Genomic DNA, 18,025 nt, shown 5'->3' with positions numbered 1-18,025 from the left:
CCTAAAGAATCTTAATAAATTTATGTATGTACATGAGATAGACCTGGTCACACTATTAAAGTAAGATATTTCAACGGCTGCTTTCAATGTTTAAATAAATAGTTTATTTTTTAACAAAAGCTTTTTGTCCTTTATAGCTAATCAGCAATATATATTATAATTATTAAAAAATATGCATATTGGGATTGGCATCTTGGGAAGAATTAAATAAAATATAGATACATTTTATATAAACAATAATCAAAGATTTCATAGATACCATGTTTACATGTGCATATGCATATGTATGTATATACATATGTATATCAACTGATTTTTTATGTACATACGTATGTACACAGAAATATACAAAATGTTGAAGACAATTGGTATAAAAAAAACATTGTTTTATGATAATTGTAACTGGTGTAAGATGACAAAAAATAGTAACATACATATATACTCAACTCTTTTTAATATTCCTAGTAAGCTCATGTGTATCCACACACAGAAATTTATATGTACATTACATACTTGAAGTATATGTTTGATCGTACATACATGTAACACGTTCGAGCACCACTTTATATATATATATACAATCTATTGATTGCAAAAGGTTTAAGTAAATTTAACGCTGTGTTTAGTGTATAAACGATTTGAACAATTGTATTTTATGTTGAAGCACTTAAAACATATAAGCTTATATTAAGAACCGTTATTATTTAATCACGCATAGTTTGGAGCAACACAATTTAAAATCCTGTTTGCTATTAAAAAATAAAATAAAAAATCTTTTACTGTATACCACTTTTATGCAGGTTTTAATTATATTCTTTAGTTGTCTACCAATAGTACAATCAAACGTGAGAAGCACAGGTTGATACAAGTCGATTTTGATTGTAATCCGAATATTTTCATTACCTCGACTATCGATTGCATTGCAGATTGTTTGACCTATCGTCTAAAGTCATTTAAATATAAATATAAATAGTAGTCGCACTATAATTATTATGATATAAAACAATATTAAGCAACAAAGCGACTTATACAGTGACCTAATTGTCAAAAAAAAACTTCAGTCTAACTTAATTTCACCTGAAACTACGGAACACACGCGGCGTTCCAGGTATGATTGGTTTATATTTAAAAGGTTTAATTATTTTTTTAACAGTCATTTTATTGTTCCGACGAAGCGTGAACATTTTTATAAGTAAATTATCATCCTAACGCTTCTGTGTTTTTAACTTTGTCAACAGATTATTTTGAATCTTGCGTACTATTTCCATTGTTCCACGCAACGGTTAGGTTGTCAGATATCGATTAGGCATTCTGCACGTAGTCTGGTCACTTTGAGAAAGAACTTTTGATGTACATACAAAAAACCTAGCTGAAGTGCAAAGAATATTGATTAATTATTAATTGAGCTAAGGAAAATATCTTACTTTAACCAATATGACTGATCAACGGGGGACAAGGGTGTATGTGGGCAACTTAACCGATAAGGTGAAGAAGGACGATCTAGAAGGCGAGTTTACAAAGTACGGTAAACTCAACTCTGTGTGGATTGCATTCAATCCACCCGGTTTTGCCTTTGTTGAATTTGAGCACCGCGACGATGCCGAAAAAGCGTGCGATATTTTGAACGGCTCTGAGCTGCTTGGCTCACAGTTGCGTGTTGAAATCTCCAAAGGACGTCCAAGACAAGGAAGACGCGGTGGAGGCGGTGACAGAGGCCGACGCGGTGATTCCGGCCGACACAGTATAACTAACAGCAGCAGCAGCGGCGGCTTTAGACAGCAGAGGGGCTCAAGCAGTAATAGCGGCCGCCATGTTGACCGCGGCTACAGTTCAAGCCGCTCTAGCGGTGGCTACGGTGGCAGTGGACGCGAAAGTGGCAGCAATGGCTTCAGTCGTCGTGATATGTACAGTGGGTCGCGAGAAAGCAGCCGCTATGGTGGGGGCAGCAGCTCCAGTTATGGTCGAAGCAGTGGCCAAGGAGGAGGACGTTTCAGATCTCGTTCGCCAGCTGGCAATCATCGTTTTTAATATTCAATGAGCTAACATCTGAAACTTCACATTAACCTAAATTACACATCTGTGCGATACTAATGCTATCCGTCGGCACTAAGGAAGCATTATTAATGTGTAAATACATGCATACATACATTTACAATTGAAAAACAAAAGCAAAAAAAAATAAAAAATTATGATTTGGTTTTATAAATCGCAATGGCAATAATCCCCATTAAAGATGAACACAACACGATTAATATTAGCGCTGATAAACATAAAGCATACTTATATTACCATATTTATTTCACATTCGCATTGCATAAAATAAATATTTGATTAAAAACGCAAAAAACATTCAAATTTAAGAGCTAAATTAGCCCACTATTTAAATTATTAAGATACCAATATACACATATACATATATTACAAGATATGTACGGACTAGTTTTACCGAAACCTAGAATATATAATTCTAATAAAATTGTCAGAATCGTAAACACCACACGCTTGTAAATAATTCAATGTAACGGGAAGTTCAGGTACTCAATTTTTTTTATAGAACAGTTTATTAGGGATGTTTTTAATGAAGAAATTTAAAAAAATAACTCATCCTATCCAATTGGCTTACTAGGGATGTTGATAATAATCAATTTATACACAACAAGCATAGTATATTAAGTAAGAAAATTACAAATATTTATTCAAGTTTTATACTCAAACTTGTTGCAAATCTAAAAATCAGCCTAAAAACTTATTAACTAAGAAAATTATTAAGAAAACAATTTTATCCACATTTATATTATATTAGAATCCTTAACAAACGGATTATTAGGGATGTCTCTCAAAATCAACGAATGCATCAGCTTTAAAGATAATTAATAACTAAGAAAATAATTAAACATTTATTTAGATTTATTTTACAACAACAAAATTAGCATCGCTCTTATATTGGTATAAAAAGCTAGCTACACATATACAAAAAATGTTAATTGCCAGATTAACTATAAGAGATTGAGAAATGGCAAAGAGATAGCTGACCTGTTTGATCTTATTACTCAAGCGGGCACCTGAGAACATCAATGCAATGGGCACAATAACGTTAACAATGTTGTTATTATGGCTGGACTGATCTCTGAAGAAAAACAGCTCTATCATTATGCATAGGCCAACAGGAGCGAATAGCATATTCTTTATGTAAAGCGACAGAAAGTAGCCAATTATTGATGCAATAAAAATGTGAACTCTGCTTCTTATATAAATATTTGGGACTTCTGTGGTGGTCGGGGAGAATGTGTTGGTAGAGAAAAACGAAATGTTTGGCTCCTCTGCGAAAAATGTATTTCCAGTCGGTATATTTAGTTCCACTTCTGGATCCGAGAACTCTACAGCTTCTTCATTCGAAACAATGTCTAAAACAATAATCAGTAAATTAAAAGAAATTAGTTGTATTCGTATAATTTGTGTTGAAAAACATGGCCGACTCAAGACATACATAAGTATATATGTACATACATACATAAGTATGTGTTTATATGTATGTATATGTGTACATATGAATTTAAGCATTAAAGTCCAATAAATGGCAAATGTAATTATAATGCCGACTTTTACTTATATCCGTTGTCATACCTTCATGGACTCCAGCCGGCTTTATTCTACCATTTAGTTTCTCTAATCGAGACTTTGCGCTTTCCAAAACTTTTTTACGGCGCAACTCACGTCGGAGATCTGCAGCGGTAGTTTCTGTCGTAATATTCTCGGATTCCATTTGAATTTATCAGTATCAACTCAACATACAATTTAATGGAATCTATTATTTAAAAAACAATTGCACATTTACACAATTGTCATATGATTTATAAATCAAAACATGTGCGTCAAGTTAGCAATCACTTGTATACTTGCAACGAATGGGAAAAACATGATAAATTAAATATAAAGCTAAATTAATACAGTTTTATTTATAGTGTATCCCCGTGGTAAGGGTGCAATAAGCTCCACTTTTATTTATAAAAAAGTATAAATTAACAATAGTTAAAAATGTACAAAAGCAAATGAAATGGAATCGAAACTAAGCGATTACAACGATACATGTATCATCGATAATTTCTCTATTTCATTATAAACAAGAAGTCGTGGGAAAACAATTGCTCTTTTGTTTTATATATTATTTACGAAGAAATATAAAAAAATGGATTGCGATAGTATGCAGATGGCTATAACAGAGGAGCACCAGTTAACCGTATGTAATAAAATTGAAATTAAATACATAGTACTTATGACTCTTAAAATCTGATACAAATTGCGTCGTAGTATTTTGTTTGGAATTTTAATACATGCATATACACATATGTATGTATATTTGCATATTCTTTTGTTCATATGTACACATAAATTGTATATTAAATATAATTTCTTTATGCTAGTACATGTGTGTATAGGTATTTAATCGTTGCTTACAATTTTTTGGTTCAATATATATGTATGTATGAACTTTGAAATATAATATGTTAGCTTAAACCTCATCCCTTATTTTCCAAGCAACTTATTATATGGTTTGTATTTTCTATTGTTTAGGAACGCAAAGAAAGTGGAAGAAGGGGTCGAAAACCGGGTAGAAAGACAGCTTCTGAAAAAGTTGACATCAAAGCAAAACTAGGTAAGAGTAAATTCATCAAATCATTTAAACTTATTCATATAATTTGTTTATTGCAATTTTAGAGCGTAGCAGACAGAGTGCAAGGGAATGTCGCGCACGAAAGAAGCTTCGCTACCAATATCTGGAGGAGCTGGTGACTGATCGTGAGAAGGCAGTGATTGCTTTGCGTACAGAACTGGAGCGAGTTGGTTAATATAAATTTGTTGCTTTTATAATTATTTATTTACCTTGTCTTTGCTCACAGCTAATACAATGGGATAGACGTTTGAGTGAAAATGCCGATGTTGATGTTGATCAGCTGCTAACAGATATTGGGGTGCTTAAGCAAGAGCAGACAAACTAAAAAAAGTACAAATATGAACTTAATTAAAAGTTTATTATAGATTTAAGCAACATTATTTTATTTGCATAAATGTATTTATGAATATATATGTATATGTTTAAAATGAATCAGCAGAATACGTAAATATATATGTATTATATTAAATAATATGTAATGTCCCATTTATATTCATGCCAATACAGAGTAGAGTACTTACACTTCTCTGTACCTTATGCATGCTGGAATTCCCTGCTGGGTGCTGAAGCCAATGTGTGATTTGCGCGCGTGTAAGTAATAAGTGTCTTCTCTCTCTCAGGCGACCCTGACGTAAACTTATAACTTGATTTCAGAGCTGCCAGAAAAGCTCAGATTAAATTTGGAAGCGAACAAAATATAAATTCAGTTACGTTTGAAGCGGAGAATGAAATAGTTCTATCGGTGTTATTAGCAGTAATAAAAGAAAGATTTGATTTGATTTTTACGACATACAAATTGGTATGTATAAACCTTTAAGTGTGCTAAAAGTTTTTTCACTAATTTAAAAGTATTTAATAAGAATTTTTTTGTTTTAAATTATAAAGCGTCAAGTTACATAAACAAATTTAACTTATTTTCGTGTTAATATGTATAAACTAAAGTATGTATATATGCTAACATTATATACATACACATATGCAGAAGTGTGAATATATTATTAACCGGTTTACTTTATTTAATCAGTGACTAGATGTGTATCCGTATTGATGAAGATTTGTACGTATACTTGCATACATATACATAGATACATATATAGGATTTGATAAATAAAATTTCCTGTGTTTGCTTAACACTTGCTTGTATGTTTATTTTTTAAAAATTCATGGACAACATTAAGTGCATCCTCTAGTGCCAACGAAAAGGGAAATACCCAAATGAGTAATGAATGGGTATTTCGAATTATAATTGTGTTTTGCCAATAATAAAATATATACTGTCATTATCTCTGATGGTATTGATTTTTAAATTGTTAAACATATTTACTATTGTGATTACCAAAGTAGTTTTGTTTGTATTCATGCGACTTGCTTGAGTAACTGCTAATTTTAATAAAGAAAATTTAATTCAAGGCAGGGCAATGTTGAATACGTATTCCAAAATATTTAACCATATAATCCGGAGAGCAAATTACATTCAATTATTATTGAATTTTGGCATTGTCCAAGCGTAATTGTTTGTATAAAGCAGACTGTACTGTATGGTGACCTACATATATAGCTAATACTATATTCAGTTGTTTACTTAGCAATATCTTCTTATCTGTGGCAATATTTAGTGTATGTATATAAGTAGTAGGTCAAAGGTGATTTCAATTGTCTATTGCAAGCACGAGCTATGCTAGAGCGGCGATAAGACTTCTAATTAACTTGAAACTCTGAGGCATTTAATAACAAATTTTTTGTTTTTTGTAGAGAATCAAGCGATGATCATCAACTGTTTGCTAATATGCCTAATGGCAACTGCTTGCCTGTCGCAGGCATCGTTGGATGATCTTATTTCTGAAATATTTAAGACGGATGGTTCTGCTGGTTCGAACCCAACAACTCCTCCAAATGTTATTTCACCCACTCCTACACATCCAATACCAACCCCGGATGTACGCAATGATAACAAATTCCAGTCCTGCGGAAATCAGAAGGAGTGTGTGCCACGCTGGTTGTGCGCAAACAATACAATCAATACTGATGGTGAAAACCTAATTGATATTCGTATTGATACGGGCACACCGTGCTCATACCTGGAGCTATGTTGTGATCTCCCAAATAAGGTACCTAAAACAGTTGTCCTTCAATTGGAAAACTTTACAATCCATTATTTGTATCTTATTCCGTAGAAAGCTATTCCTGATATTGTGAAGCCATCGGAGAACCATGGCTGCGGTTATCAAAATCCCAACGGCGTTGGTTTTAAAATAACTGGTGCTGTTAACCAAGAAGCTGAATTTGGAGAATTTCCATGGATGGTTGCAATCCTGCGCGAGGAGTCTCAGTTGAATCTGTACGAATGCGGAGGAGCTTTAATAGCACCGGACGTCATACTGACGGCAGCCCACTGTGTTCATAACAAGGACGCCAAATTTTTAATAGGTAACATTTTAATATCTAAATAAGTTTTATAATTTTTTTAATCCTTATGCATTTAGTGCGGGCTGGTGAATGGGACACTCAAACAAAGGACGAAATCATACCACACGAGGATCGTTATGTGAAGGAAATAGTCTATCATGAGCAATATAATAAGGGAACTCTGTATAATGACGTTGCTCTGCTATTTTTGGAAACGCCATTTACTCTCCAGGAGAATATTCAGCCAGTTTGCTTGCCAAATGTGGGTGAAATTTTCGACTATGACCGCTGTTACGCCACTGGCTGGGGCAAAAATAAGTTTGGCAAGGATGGGGAATATCAAGTAATTCTCAAGAAAATCGACTTGCCTGTTGTGCCAAATGCCAAGTGCCAAACAGATCTTCGCCAGACTAGACTTGGAAAGCACTTTAACCTTAATGAAAGTTTCATGTGTGCCGGAGGAGAAAAGGACAAGGATACATGCAAGGGAGATGGTGGCTCACCACTGGTGTGCCCTATTAAAGGTTTCCCTAATAGATTCAAGTCTGCTGGTATTGTTGCCTGGGGCATTGGCTGTGGTGAAGAAAACATTCCTGGAGTATATGCCAATGTTGCCCATTTGAGGCCATGGATAGATCAGAAACTCAACCAAAGACAGGTTGACTTTACATACTTCACTCCTTAAGCAATTGATAAATGTAATGCTCATAATCAATTTAATTTGACACGTAATAAATCTATGCTTTTCACACATACAAATGTAACTTGGTTTAAGTGTTATTGGTATAATTAAGAAAAAGAGTCGCTGTATATTTTGAAGTTCGTAGTTTTTAGGCTTCCGATTGAATTACACTTATCGATATTTCTGTTTGAATCGCTAGCGCGACTACATATGTATGCTCTCAACTTTTCAAATATTTCTATTGCTGTATTGCTCACACAACAATATTGTGGATAATACATGCTAGCTAATAAGATGAAAAGCTTTATTAAAAAATCTAGTGCTGTGTAAGAGTGTTCTATGTGTGTTCTAATCAATATAATTTTCAAATATCTTTTTTTATGGAAAATAATGTCATACAGTTTACGAACAGTTTAATTTGTATATTTAATTATTCATATATTTGTTTATATTTATTCTCATCAAATCAACGACCAAATGAACGAGAGGCAGTTTGATGAGCAGCTTAATCGAACTAGTTCTAAACGATTCAGACCAGCTCTAACCAACACTAAAAGAGTCTCCTCTTTAATAGTAATGACTTTGATATTTTAAAGAATATAACTTTCGAATTGTGTTAGCAAAATGCCTTCTTTTAGAGGTACTACTGATAATTGGTGGAATTTTACTTTTGATTTAATTGTATACGTTTTATTCAGTGAAAGTGAAATGGGGACGAGAACTGTATCCGGATATAGATGTAAATACCGATGAAGAGCCTATTTTGTTTAAGGCTCAACTTTTTGCGCTAACTGGAGTGCAGCCGGAAAGACAGAAAATTATGTGCAAAGGAGGAATATTGAAGGATGATGAATGGAATTTGCAACTTAAAGATGTAGGCCTTAATTTGCATCACAATCTTATGCATTTCTAAAGCAAAATTCATTCGTATAGGGAGCCGTTGTTCTGCTATTAGGATCAAAGGAAAAGGTGCCAGAAGTGCCTCAAACACCAGTTAAATTCATTGAGGATATGACTGAAGCTGAAACAGCTACAGCGGTAATAATTTATTAAATATATACAATTGATGCTAAATTTTCATGTGAAACTTTACTTTTGTTTTATATATTTACATATACTCTCTATACATTTACAGATGCGGCTACCAGCTGGTCTAACCAATCTTGGCAATACATGCTACATGAATGCTACTGTGCAGTGCTTGAGAGCAGTGCCTGAGCTACGTACTGCTTTAGACAGTTTCCGTCATGATGGTTCTGATACTACTTCTTCTGCATTTACCATTTCGTCGGCTATGAAAATAGTCTTTACACAGATGGAGAAGGGCACAACAATTACCCCAATTGTGCTCTTGCAGGCCTTGCACAGGGCTTCGCCTCAGTTCGCGCAGACTGGCGAAAATGGCACCTATCGGCAGCAGGATGCAAATGAATGCTGGTCTGAGATTCTTAAAATGCTACAGCAAAAGCTTGTACCAGTGAGCCAGGATTCAGCTAGTAGCGTCGCTGTGAAGAAAAGTCATAGGTAATAGTTGCATATGATCCAGACACTCACTAAACGTTAACTATTTATATATTTTATAGCTCTTTTATTGAACAATTTTTCGGAGGCACCTACGAAGTGAAGATGACCTCGGATGAAGCTCCGGATGAACCTGCAACTGTTACCACTGAAAACTTTTTGCAATTGAGCTGCTTTATTTCCATGGAAGTAAAGTATATGCAAAGCGGCTTAAAATCTGTAAATATACTTTAACAAGACGTAAAAGTTCTAGATAATTATGATTTAATTTTATAAATTTAGAAAATGAAAGAGCAGTTGGTAAAAAATTCGGAAGCCCTGGGACGTGATGCACACTATACAAGAAATGTAAATATTATCCTTTTTAAAACCATAAGTTTGTTCTAATAATATTGTTTTGTTAGTACTTGGTGAGTCGTCTGCCAGCTTATCTGACTGTTCAGTTCGTTAGATTTCAATACAAAGGAAAGGAAGGCATCAATGCTAAGGTCCTAAAGGACATTAAATTTCCCATCGACTTTGATGCTTTCGAGTTGTGCACTCCTGAATTACAAAACAAGCTGTGCCCAATGCGATCCAAATTCAAAGACGTTGAGGATAAGAAAATGGATGTCGAAGCTCAGATTAATAAGACTGCCAAGTCCACCGAAAATGAGGATGAGAATGATGAGAACAAATATGAAAAATTCTGGTTTGAGGACGATTTGGGCAGCAACAATTCCGGCTTTTATACACTGAAGGCAGTTCTAACACACAAAGGTCGCTCCAGCTCATCTGGACACTACGTAGCCTGGGTCCGCTCCAGTGGTGATGTGTGGTTCAAGTTTGATGATGACGATGTTACATCTGTAACCACTGACGAGATTCTGCGACTGTCAGGTGGAGGTGACTGGCATTGCGCTTACGTCTTGCTGTATGGACCCAAACGTTTAGAAAAGTGTTAAATCTTTTTGATTCCACATTGGTTGCAAGCACATCATTGTTAACCCAATAAATAAACTGATAAAAAATCTATTGAGATTTACTATTACCTCTAACAGCTGAAAATGACTTAAAATAAGTAATAGGGCACAGAATAGCCTCAAAAGAGATTCAGTTCTCACTCTTATTGAAACGGTCACCTTAAAATTGTAGTTGTGTTTTTTGTGGTGAATTCGTTTTATCATCGTCTTTGTTCTTACTAAGTTAAAATAATAAATACTTTGAGCCTTTCATATTGATATGAATTGATTTCTCGAATGTATGCTTTTCGCTCATATAATTGTATGTAAAAATGTACAACATTTTTACATACATACTACATTTGTTTACACACGCGCTTATTCACCAGTGATTCTGATTGGTCCTTTGTGAAGCGTAGAACGTACTTCATTGGCTGTGCTTGGGGGTGTGTCTCTTGAATTGGCTGTGTGGTTAGTATTAATTTATCATTACCAGCAGAAATTCCAAAAATATTCGATACGATGGCAGTCAGGAAATATATGTTCAAGAATGTAGAGCTTAAAATCTTATTCGGAAACATTACAACACTAAATTGACTATTTAAAACAGCGCATTGCTGTATACAAAAATACAATTAATTTAAAAAGTGTGTGTGATATACAAAAGCAAATAATGGCAAAATATCAAAATGTTGTGTGTCGCGAACCTTCGTCATATTATTACAACGAAGGTTATATTAATACTCCTGTTCTTGATGTCAATGAATTAAATTGTACGTACGAAACAGATGCGTATACGTGTATTAAACTTTTTAAGTTTTCAAAGTTTTATTTAAAATAAACTAAGCTCCTATTAAAAAAGAACAAACGCAAAGTGTATCAGATTCACATTTAAGTTTTGCTATTTTTTAATTTAAAACTGTAATAAGTGATTAAAAATATATACAACTTTAAATTTGTTTTCCCGTGTGTATTTCAGATTCTGATAGAAAAATAAACGATGAAATATATCAACCCATTAATCAATTAAATTTCATTCCAACAACTGTACGAACTATTAAAAAGAGAAATACTGCAAATAAAAAAGAGCGAAGACGTACTCAAAGTATAAATAATGCATTCGCTTGTCTACGCGACAGAATTCCAAACGTTCCTTCAGACACCAAGTTATCTAAGGTACAAATATATACCTTGATTATTATTAAATATGTGTATGCATCCATGTTAAAAATGTACATATTTCTATAGACGAATAGTAATATTTCTCCGCCGGTAAATTACAAATCACAAAATTCGAGCCGTTTTTTTTACACTCAATATTTTAACATCATTTGAAATATAATAGACCCGTAAATCGAAAATTTATTTTTATTTGATCCTCGTTAAATGAAAATCTTGATGAATGAGTTGTATGTTGCATTGTCTTAAATATAACTTAATTTATCAATGAAATCAAAACAAACATTTTCAGATAAAAACATTGAAACTGGCCATACTCTACATAAACTATTTGGTGGATGTTCTTGATGGTGATCAGGATCCAAAGAGTGGATTTCAGGCTGAGATAAAGCAACCAAATCGAAAGGGCTACAATGATAGAAAACAAAGAAATGAGGTTTGTTGCAAAATTATTTACATCGTTGCATAAATTTGTGGAAAATGAGTCAAGTGGCACTTTAGTGGTTAAGCATGTAAGTTTCCCACAAGTGCACGTGGCTGGTAATAATGAAAAATCCATTTGCGCCGCCCATTTATTTTTTCACCCCAACACATTAGAGACAGTTTTTCCACATGGCCCAATTAAATAAATGCTTTCGTCTGAGGTTGAGGGTGGGATGCTGAGTGTTCAAGTGGCACGATATTTCAATTAAAGCGACAAGTGTCTACGGGTTACGATTATAACTTTTTATAACTTAAAACTTGTTTTATTTGTTTTGAATTATGGTAAAGCCGACGGAATATTGAGCTTATATAAAGTTAATTTCAAGGATGCCACTTGCTGTTTTTAGCTCAAAAGAATTCAAAATATATTTTTTCAATACACACATGAGTACATACATACATATATAGTATCTGCAGTATATAATGTGCTTTATATTTGTTTAAAATAGTGCACGTGCACTTGTTATCCAACTTTATTTATGTATAAAGTATACAAAGAGAACCTATTTTGAGTCAAGTGCTTTTGATCGTAAACACAAATTTTGTTTATCATTTGAAGAAAACACCCCCAAAATTCGAATTCCAATTGTTTGGTTGTGCTTATGTACATACATATGTATGTATATCTAATTGTATTGTACATTCGAGTCACAACAAAATAGGTATAAGTAATTGAACTGCATCTATTCAGACTATTGTATACCTTACACTAATATTTATTTAATTAATTGACTGACATAATGGTAACATAAGCACGAATAAACACAATGCTTAAACAAACAAAAATTAAATTTGCATTAATATTGTAAATTGTGCTGCATATAATTTATACTACAGAGTAAACTAAATGCTCAGCTTCATCTTCTCAGCGTATCCACCATTGATATATCCGTCGGCCAGAATGTTTTTAGATGCATCTTTAGTACTTAGCCTTTCTATTAATATATATGTATATAGGGTTTTATAATTATTCTTTTGCTTGCAAAATTGTATTTTTGTTTTACTCTTTGCAGAATACTTTACAGAATACTTGCATATCAACTAAAGGCCGTACTGGTTGGCCCCAAGATGTTTGGGCTTCGGAGCTTGTCCCGGAACAAAATTAAGTAAACATAATCCGTATATTTACTTAAGAATTAAATAAAAAATAAGATCTATGACGAAATAAATATACATATAAAACTATATACTGAAGCTTGCAGATATGTACAAGAGTCATACAGTTAACTAAAAAGTAAGTACGTTTAGAGTTAGAATTGCACTCTTTGCAAATTATCAGCCGTTGGTGAAATGAAACACACTCATAATTCTCTAGTTGTGTTTATTTGTGTATAGCCATGAATATATGCCTATAAGTAATATCTTAGGTAGACTTTAAATCTTGAGTTTGGCTTAAATAAATTATTGTAAGTAGTAATTTATGTGCTATTTTGTGAATTATTCATAACAGGTAATTGAAAACTCAATGGACTTTGAAAGGCCATCGGTTGTAATTGAATAAATTCAAAAGGTAGCGATATTGGTATTTGCTGAAACCCACTGCTAGTATAGCTTTGAGGGCTTAAATCATCTGAAGTTGTATTATCGGGTACAACAATATTAAAGGGAGTGTTATTTTCTAAAAATTGCACTGGATGATATTGACTCTCAGATGTTGACTGCTCCAAAGGTGAATTATTTTTTTCAGAATTGTCATTCAAATATTTTTGGGCTGGTCCATCAGCACTTTGGTATTCTTCGGGATTGGTTGCTGGCACTGGATCACTGTAGCGATTTGAATGGTGTAGATTGTAGCTCTCAGTTAATATGCCATGCCGATTTTCATTAACATTTGGCTCAGAGGAACCAGATTGGAATTTAGATGCATCCTTTGGAGCAGTATAGCGACTTGCATGGTGTCGATTATAGTTTTCAGTTAATATGCTATGGCTATTTTCGTTACTTTTAGGTTCTTCTATGCTAGTTTGAAATTTGGAAACATCCTTTGCAGCATTATAGCGGTTGGCATGATGTGAATTGTAGTTTTCAGTTAAGAAACTGTGACGATTTTCGTTGCCATTGGGTTCCTCTATGCTAGTTTGAAATTTGGAAATATCCTTTGCAGCATTATAGCGGTTGGCATGATGTGAATTGTAGTTTTCAGTTAAGAAACTGTGACGATTTTCGTTGCCATTGGGTTCTTCTATGCCAGATTGAAATTTTGATACATCCTTTTCAATATAGTCGTTAGAATGTGATTGCTCTAGGGTTCATGGGAGTGTATGAATATTGGAACTTTGCGTTCGACTTCTACTCTGAAGGGCACAGGCACCTTTTTTTCAACTGTTACTGGAACTTTTATTTCTACTGGGTAGGGGACAGTTCTTAGCACAGGATACGGCTTGGGCACATGTACAATTTTTTCCATAATTTTTTCAACTATATACGGCTTAGGTATGTGCACTGGCTTGGGTATGCGAACCACTTTCTCTACGATTTTTTCCACAGGCACGTGCACAATTTTCTCCACAGTGACATTTACTATCCTTGGAACCTGCACAATTTTCTCCACTATTTTCTCTATTGGAACATGCACAATTTTTTCAACAGGATAAGGTTTTGGTACTGTTTTAATAACCTCTTTTATATGATTATGATGATGGTGGTGATGATGATGCTTAACTTTGACTTTAACATGTTTTTCTTGCTTTTCTACACCAGCTTCTGGCATATCGTGGCTCTCATAACGCTCAGATGCTTGATATTGACCGTCTTGGTCCTCCGGCTCATTAATATGTTCATGAATCTCCTCAAATGTTTGGATTACCTCAACTTCTTTGTTTTCATTTGCAGAAAAATTATTCTTTGATTTTCGCCGCCCACTCGAAGCTTTAACTCCATATGTATTTTTAGTGCGCTGAGGCGACTTTGTAAGATGCACTGTATGTCGATTTTTCTTTAAACGTCGTTTTTGAATAATTGGTTGATTGCGAATAGGAGCATTATTTGAATCTAATTGGCTGTATTCTGGGTATTCGGAATTAGTTGATATCCTTTTCTGGATAGCACTCGTTCTGTTTCGGTGACCTATCACATGGCTCTTGTCTCTGAACTCCGAACTCGTTTGTATCTCTGCGATAATAGTATAAAAATGGACACACACAATTGTACATACGAAAACAATCTGAAATGTTATTATGTTGTAAGTAAATAAATTGAAATTGTGTATCCTCTTGTATTACCCAAGTTGCCATCCTTAAGTTTTTTGTTGAATATTTTGATGTACGATGATACCGACTCAACGATCAGCAATAGCAATGAAAATTTTGCTTTTCCAGGGAGTATATATAAGCGATTGTTGAATTTTGTGCAAAATGTGGAAGTTACGCTGCAAGACTCAAGGGAAATAATTAATATAAATTGTGTAATGTGGATCAGGTAAAGCCAAGTGCAAAATAATTGAAAAACAAAAATATCTTCTACGATTGAAAGCACTTGATTGCGTGACTGGCTGCTTTTCTTCGCTAGAGAAGCAAAGATGTAAGATGCATGTACATACATACATACATACATACAAATAAACATACATACAGATCTTGTAAATTGTTATTACCATCTGTTTATTGCAAAATTTACGGTCATTTTTAATGTGTACATTGTTAAAGATTTGCACTAGTATACGAATTTATATACATAAATATATATTGTATGTACATACATATTTACGGTTGGGTTACTACGGAATTTCCTCTATGTCAAGCACCGGATGTATTAACATCTCTTCTGTCATGTTGTCTGACTTTGTTGATGTAACTACTTTACTGAAAATAAGAAAAATAAGCACATTATGTTCGATATATTCTAGCTATAATTTTAAAATTAAAGTAAGTAATAGGTATACGAATTTAGTCTATGCGGATGTACATACATACTTACGAGTTGTTGTACGCAGCGTAATAAATAAAAAGTTTCTTAATTAATATATAAATTTTGTAAAAATAACGTTTATGTTGAAATAATAAAAACAGACGTAAATACATAGTGCAAGACAGACCATTAAGCGGGGTATTAAATGCACCTCATAATAAATGTAACATCACTAAGCATGTTGTATGCTTAGTGGTAACATGCTGGGCCACTTTACTTTTTATTTTTACCGGCCACTATTTTTATTATTCAATCATCAAATCGACTGTCAAACTGTTTTTATTTACATATCACAAAAATTTAACAAATATCATTAGGATTCAGTTGAAGCTGCTGTTGTACGGTGCAATTTAAAAAGCAGTTGATAAGGTTGATAAGGAATTCAGATTATGTTAGTGTATGGCGCCAAATTGTTATACCAGTACAAAAATGTCATGTTTGATAATTTTGATAAGACTGGGCTTTTTTAAAATTGATAAAGCTAGAACATTAAATGTCTTATTTCTTAGTATTTATTATCTATTCTACATTTAAATTGTTAAATAAATGTACTTAACATTGTTGTCATCTGCATAGCTAATTCACCCCTGGATATTAAGGCAGCACTGTGAGTAGGGCTGCAAAAGTATTTGTTTCTGATATTATACGGTCACACACTTAACCAATTTGGTTCATATTCGATGTCGCTGTCTAAATAACAAATATTTTGTATTTTATTTAAAGAAAATTTAAGTTTTGTACAAGTCATGGAGTCTATTGATCACAATGACAGCAATCGCGATGAGCTTGATTATGCAGCAACAGCGCGAAATTGAAAAAGAAGTGAGTAAAAAAACCATTTGTAATTGTATACAATAGAATGAAATTTAATTTTTCCGCAGATCAGTGAATCAACTCCTTTGGTCAGCGAACTAATGCCCCTAACTTGTTTGGGTGCCGAATATAATGGTGACGATGTGTTCACAGCTAAAATCCAAGATTTATCTAAGAAATATAAATTTATTCGACGCACACGCCCTGACGGCAATTGCTTCTTTAGAGCATTTGCCTATTCGTACTTGGAGTACTTAATAACAAACAATAGTGCTTATCAAGAATTTCAAAAATTGGCAGAAAGCTCGAAAAATAAGCTGGTGGAACTGGGCTTTCCCAGCTTTACATTAGAAGATTTCCATGAAACTGTAATTAGTTGCTTGTATATCTATAAAACTTTAGTAATTTTCGCTTTGTTTGCAGTTCATGGAGGTTATAAAGCGTGTTTGTCCAGATAATCCCGCAGGACCTGATGAAGTGAAGAATGAATTACACAAAATCTTTAATGAACAGGGCTACTCTGACTACGTGGTGGTTTATCTGCGCTTGATTACCTCCGGCAAACTGCAGGAAGATGCCGACTTTTATCAACACTTTATTGAAGGCGATTATTCAATTGAAGAGTTTCGGCATCAGGAAGTTGAGCCAATGTACAAGGAATCTGACCATATACATATCATCGCCTTATGCACCGCACTTGGCGTGGGAGTGAAAGTTGAGTATCTAGACAGGGGCGAAGGTGGCACGGTAAAAGCACACGATTTCCCAGAAGGATCCGAGTCGAAGGTTTATCTTATTTATAGGCCAGGACATTATGATATATTATACCCAAACTGAAATCGTCGAGGTGATACATTTATACACAAAAACATTATAATTCACAACACTTTTGTCAAACATTTATCAAATATAATTCAACAAAGAAAATCAATTTCTTTGGCACCCCCCAAGAATTATTGAATTCGGTAAAATGTCGATAATTCAAACAAAACAGCGCTCTGCCAATGCTGGAAATATTAAATAATTTGGATTGCCGATATTTATCTTATTAAATCCACAAGAAGAAATATTTAGTAAAACTTTTGGTATATGATCTCTCTTGTGTCAACTTGTCTTGTCAATGTTCTCGGACTGCCTCGGACACTGCTCAACAATAAACCTCTTACTATACAAGTTTCAACAACGATTATATGTAATTCGCGTATATATAAGTATTATGATCCGATTATTGCTTGTAAATATACTGATCGATCTGATGTCAAATAAGTTGTAGACTTATTAACATATATATTAGATCGTAAAATAAAATGAATCACGATTAAATAATCACTTGTTCCTAACCTCGACAATATAATCTCTCCATACATATAGCGCTTGGAATCGGATGGTCCTAAGAATGCAAAGTCCACATTTTCATTTAAT

General features: G+C 33.7%; 8 protein-coding genes across 9 annotated transcripts; 6 read left to right on the top strand and 2 right to left on the bottom strand.

Annotated features, from left to right (window-relative positions):
* Positions 1-1,418: 1,418 nt before the first annotated feature.
* On the top strand, positions 1,419-2,555 carry LOC108596712 (RNA-binding protein Rsf1). Its single transcript, XM_017982743.2, has one exon. It carries the CDS (start codon positions 1,435-1,437, stop codon positions 2,026-2,028), a length of 594 nt encoding a protein of 197 aa, XP_017838232.1. The 5' UTR covers positions 1,419-1,434; the 3' UTR covers positions 2,029-2,555.
* Positions 2,556-2,892: 337 nt separating this feature from the next.
* Positions 2,893-3,839, bottom strand: LOC108596703. Its single transcript, XM_017982729.2, has 2 exons — positions 3,625-3,839; positions 2,893-3,404 (listed from the first exon to the last, which is right to left on the bottom strand). Exons 1-2 carry the CDS (start codon positions 3,761-3,763, stop codon positions 2,908-2,910), a joined length of 636 nt encoding a protein of 211 aa, XP_017838218.2. The 5' UTR covers positions 3,764-3,839; the 3' UTR covers positions 2,893-2,907.
* A 267-nt stretch (positions 3,840-4,106) lies between these two features.
* LOC108603526 (REPTOR-binding partner) lies at positions 4,107-5,053 on the top strand. Of its 2 annotated transcripts, none has more exons than XM_017992424.1 (4): positions 4,107-4,237; positions 4,573-4,654; positions 4,717-4,838; positions 4,899-5,053. In XM_017992424.1, the coding sequence occupies exons 1-4, from the start codon at positions 4,187-4,189 to the stop codon at positions 4,995-4,997; spliced, it is 354 nt and encodes a 117-aa protein (XP_017847913.1). In that variant the 5' UTR covers positions 4,107-4,186; the 3' UTR covers positions 4,998-5,053. The 2 variants fall into 2 exon arrangements, with proteins under 2 accessions (XP_017847913.1, XP_017847921.1); XM_017992432.1 differs by having other exon boundaries at positions 4,109-4,237; positions 4,717-4,842; positions 4,899-5,005.
* Positions 5,054-5,368: 315 nt separating this feature from the next.
* On the top strand, positions 5,369-7,831 carry LOC108596350 (phenoloxidase-activating factor 2). The gene is made up of 4 exons (XM_017982009.2): positions 5,369-5,471; positions 6,425-6,780; positions 6,847-7,099; positions 7,156-7,831. Exons 2-4 carry the CDS (start codon positions 6,436-6,438, stop codon positions 7,761-7,763), a joined length of 1,206 nt encoding a protein of 401 aa, XP_017837498.1. The 5' UTR covers positions 5,369-5,471; positions 6,425-6,435; the 3' UTR covers positions 7,764-7,831.
* A 460-nt stretch (positions 7,832-8,291) lies between these two features.
* On the top strand, positions 8,292-10,301 carry LOC108599494 (ubiquitin carboxyl-terminal hydrolase 14). Its single transcript, XM_017986344.2, has 7 exons — positions 8,292-8,400; positions 8,459-8,634; positions 8,694-8,798; positions 8,896-9,284; positions 9,344-9,500; positions 9,564-9,629; positions 9,686-10,301. The coding sequence occupies exons 1-7, from the start codon at positions 8,385-8,387 to the stop codon at positions 10,223-10,225; spliced, it is 1,449 nt and encodes a 482-aa protein (XP_017841833.1). The 5' UTR covers positions 8,292-8,384; the 3' UTR covers positions 10,226-10,301.
* A 594-nt stretch (positions 10,302-10,895) lies between these two features.
* On the top strand, positions 10,896-12,990 carry LOC108607829 (heart- and neural crest derivatives-expressed protein 2). Its single transcript, XM_017998892.1, has 4 exons — positions 10,896-10,995; positions 11,202-11,398; positions 11,694-11,837; positions 12,898-12,990. The coding sequence occupies exons 1-4, from the start codon at positions 10,896-10,898 to the stop codon at positions 12,988-12,990; spliced, it is 534 nt and encodes a 177-aa protein (XP_017854381.1).
* Positions 12,991-13,302: 312 nt separating this feature from the next.
* On the bottom strand, positions 13,303-15,198 carry LOC108607826. Its single transcript, XM_033294063.1, has 3 exons — positions 15,106-15,198; positions 14,132-15,047; positions 13,303-14,066 (listed from the first exon to the last, which is right to left on the bottom strand). The coding sequence occupies exons 1-3, from the start codon at positions 15,115-15,117 to the stop codon at positions 13,303-13,305; spliced, it is 1,692 nt and encodes a 563-aa protein (XP_033149954.1). The 5' UTR covers positions 15,118-15,198.
* Positions 15,199-16,445: 1,247 nt separating this feature from the next.
* Positions 16,446-17,906, top strand: LOC108601512 (ubiquitin thioesterase otubain-like). The gene is given in 4 exon segments (XM_017989415.2): positions 16,446-16,575; positions 16,577-16,612; positions 16,672-16,971; positions 17,027-17,906. Coding segments are annotated over 4 exon segments (789 nt in total). The 5' UTR covers positions 16,446-16,536; the 3' UTR covers positions 17,441-17,906.
* Positions 17,907-18,025: the final 119 nt, after the last annotated feature.

The sequence above is a fragment of the Drosophila busckii genome, chromosome 2L, assembly GCF_011750605.1.
Source record: "Drosophila busckii strain San Diego stock center, stock number 13000-0081.31 chromosome 2L, ASM1175060v1, whole genome shotgun sequence".
NCBI lineage: Eukaryota > Metazoa > Arthropoda > Insecta > Diptera > Drosophilidae > Drosophila > Drosophila busckii.
This window is presented reverse-complemented; position numbering and strand designations above follow the sequence as displayed.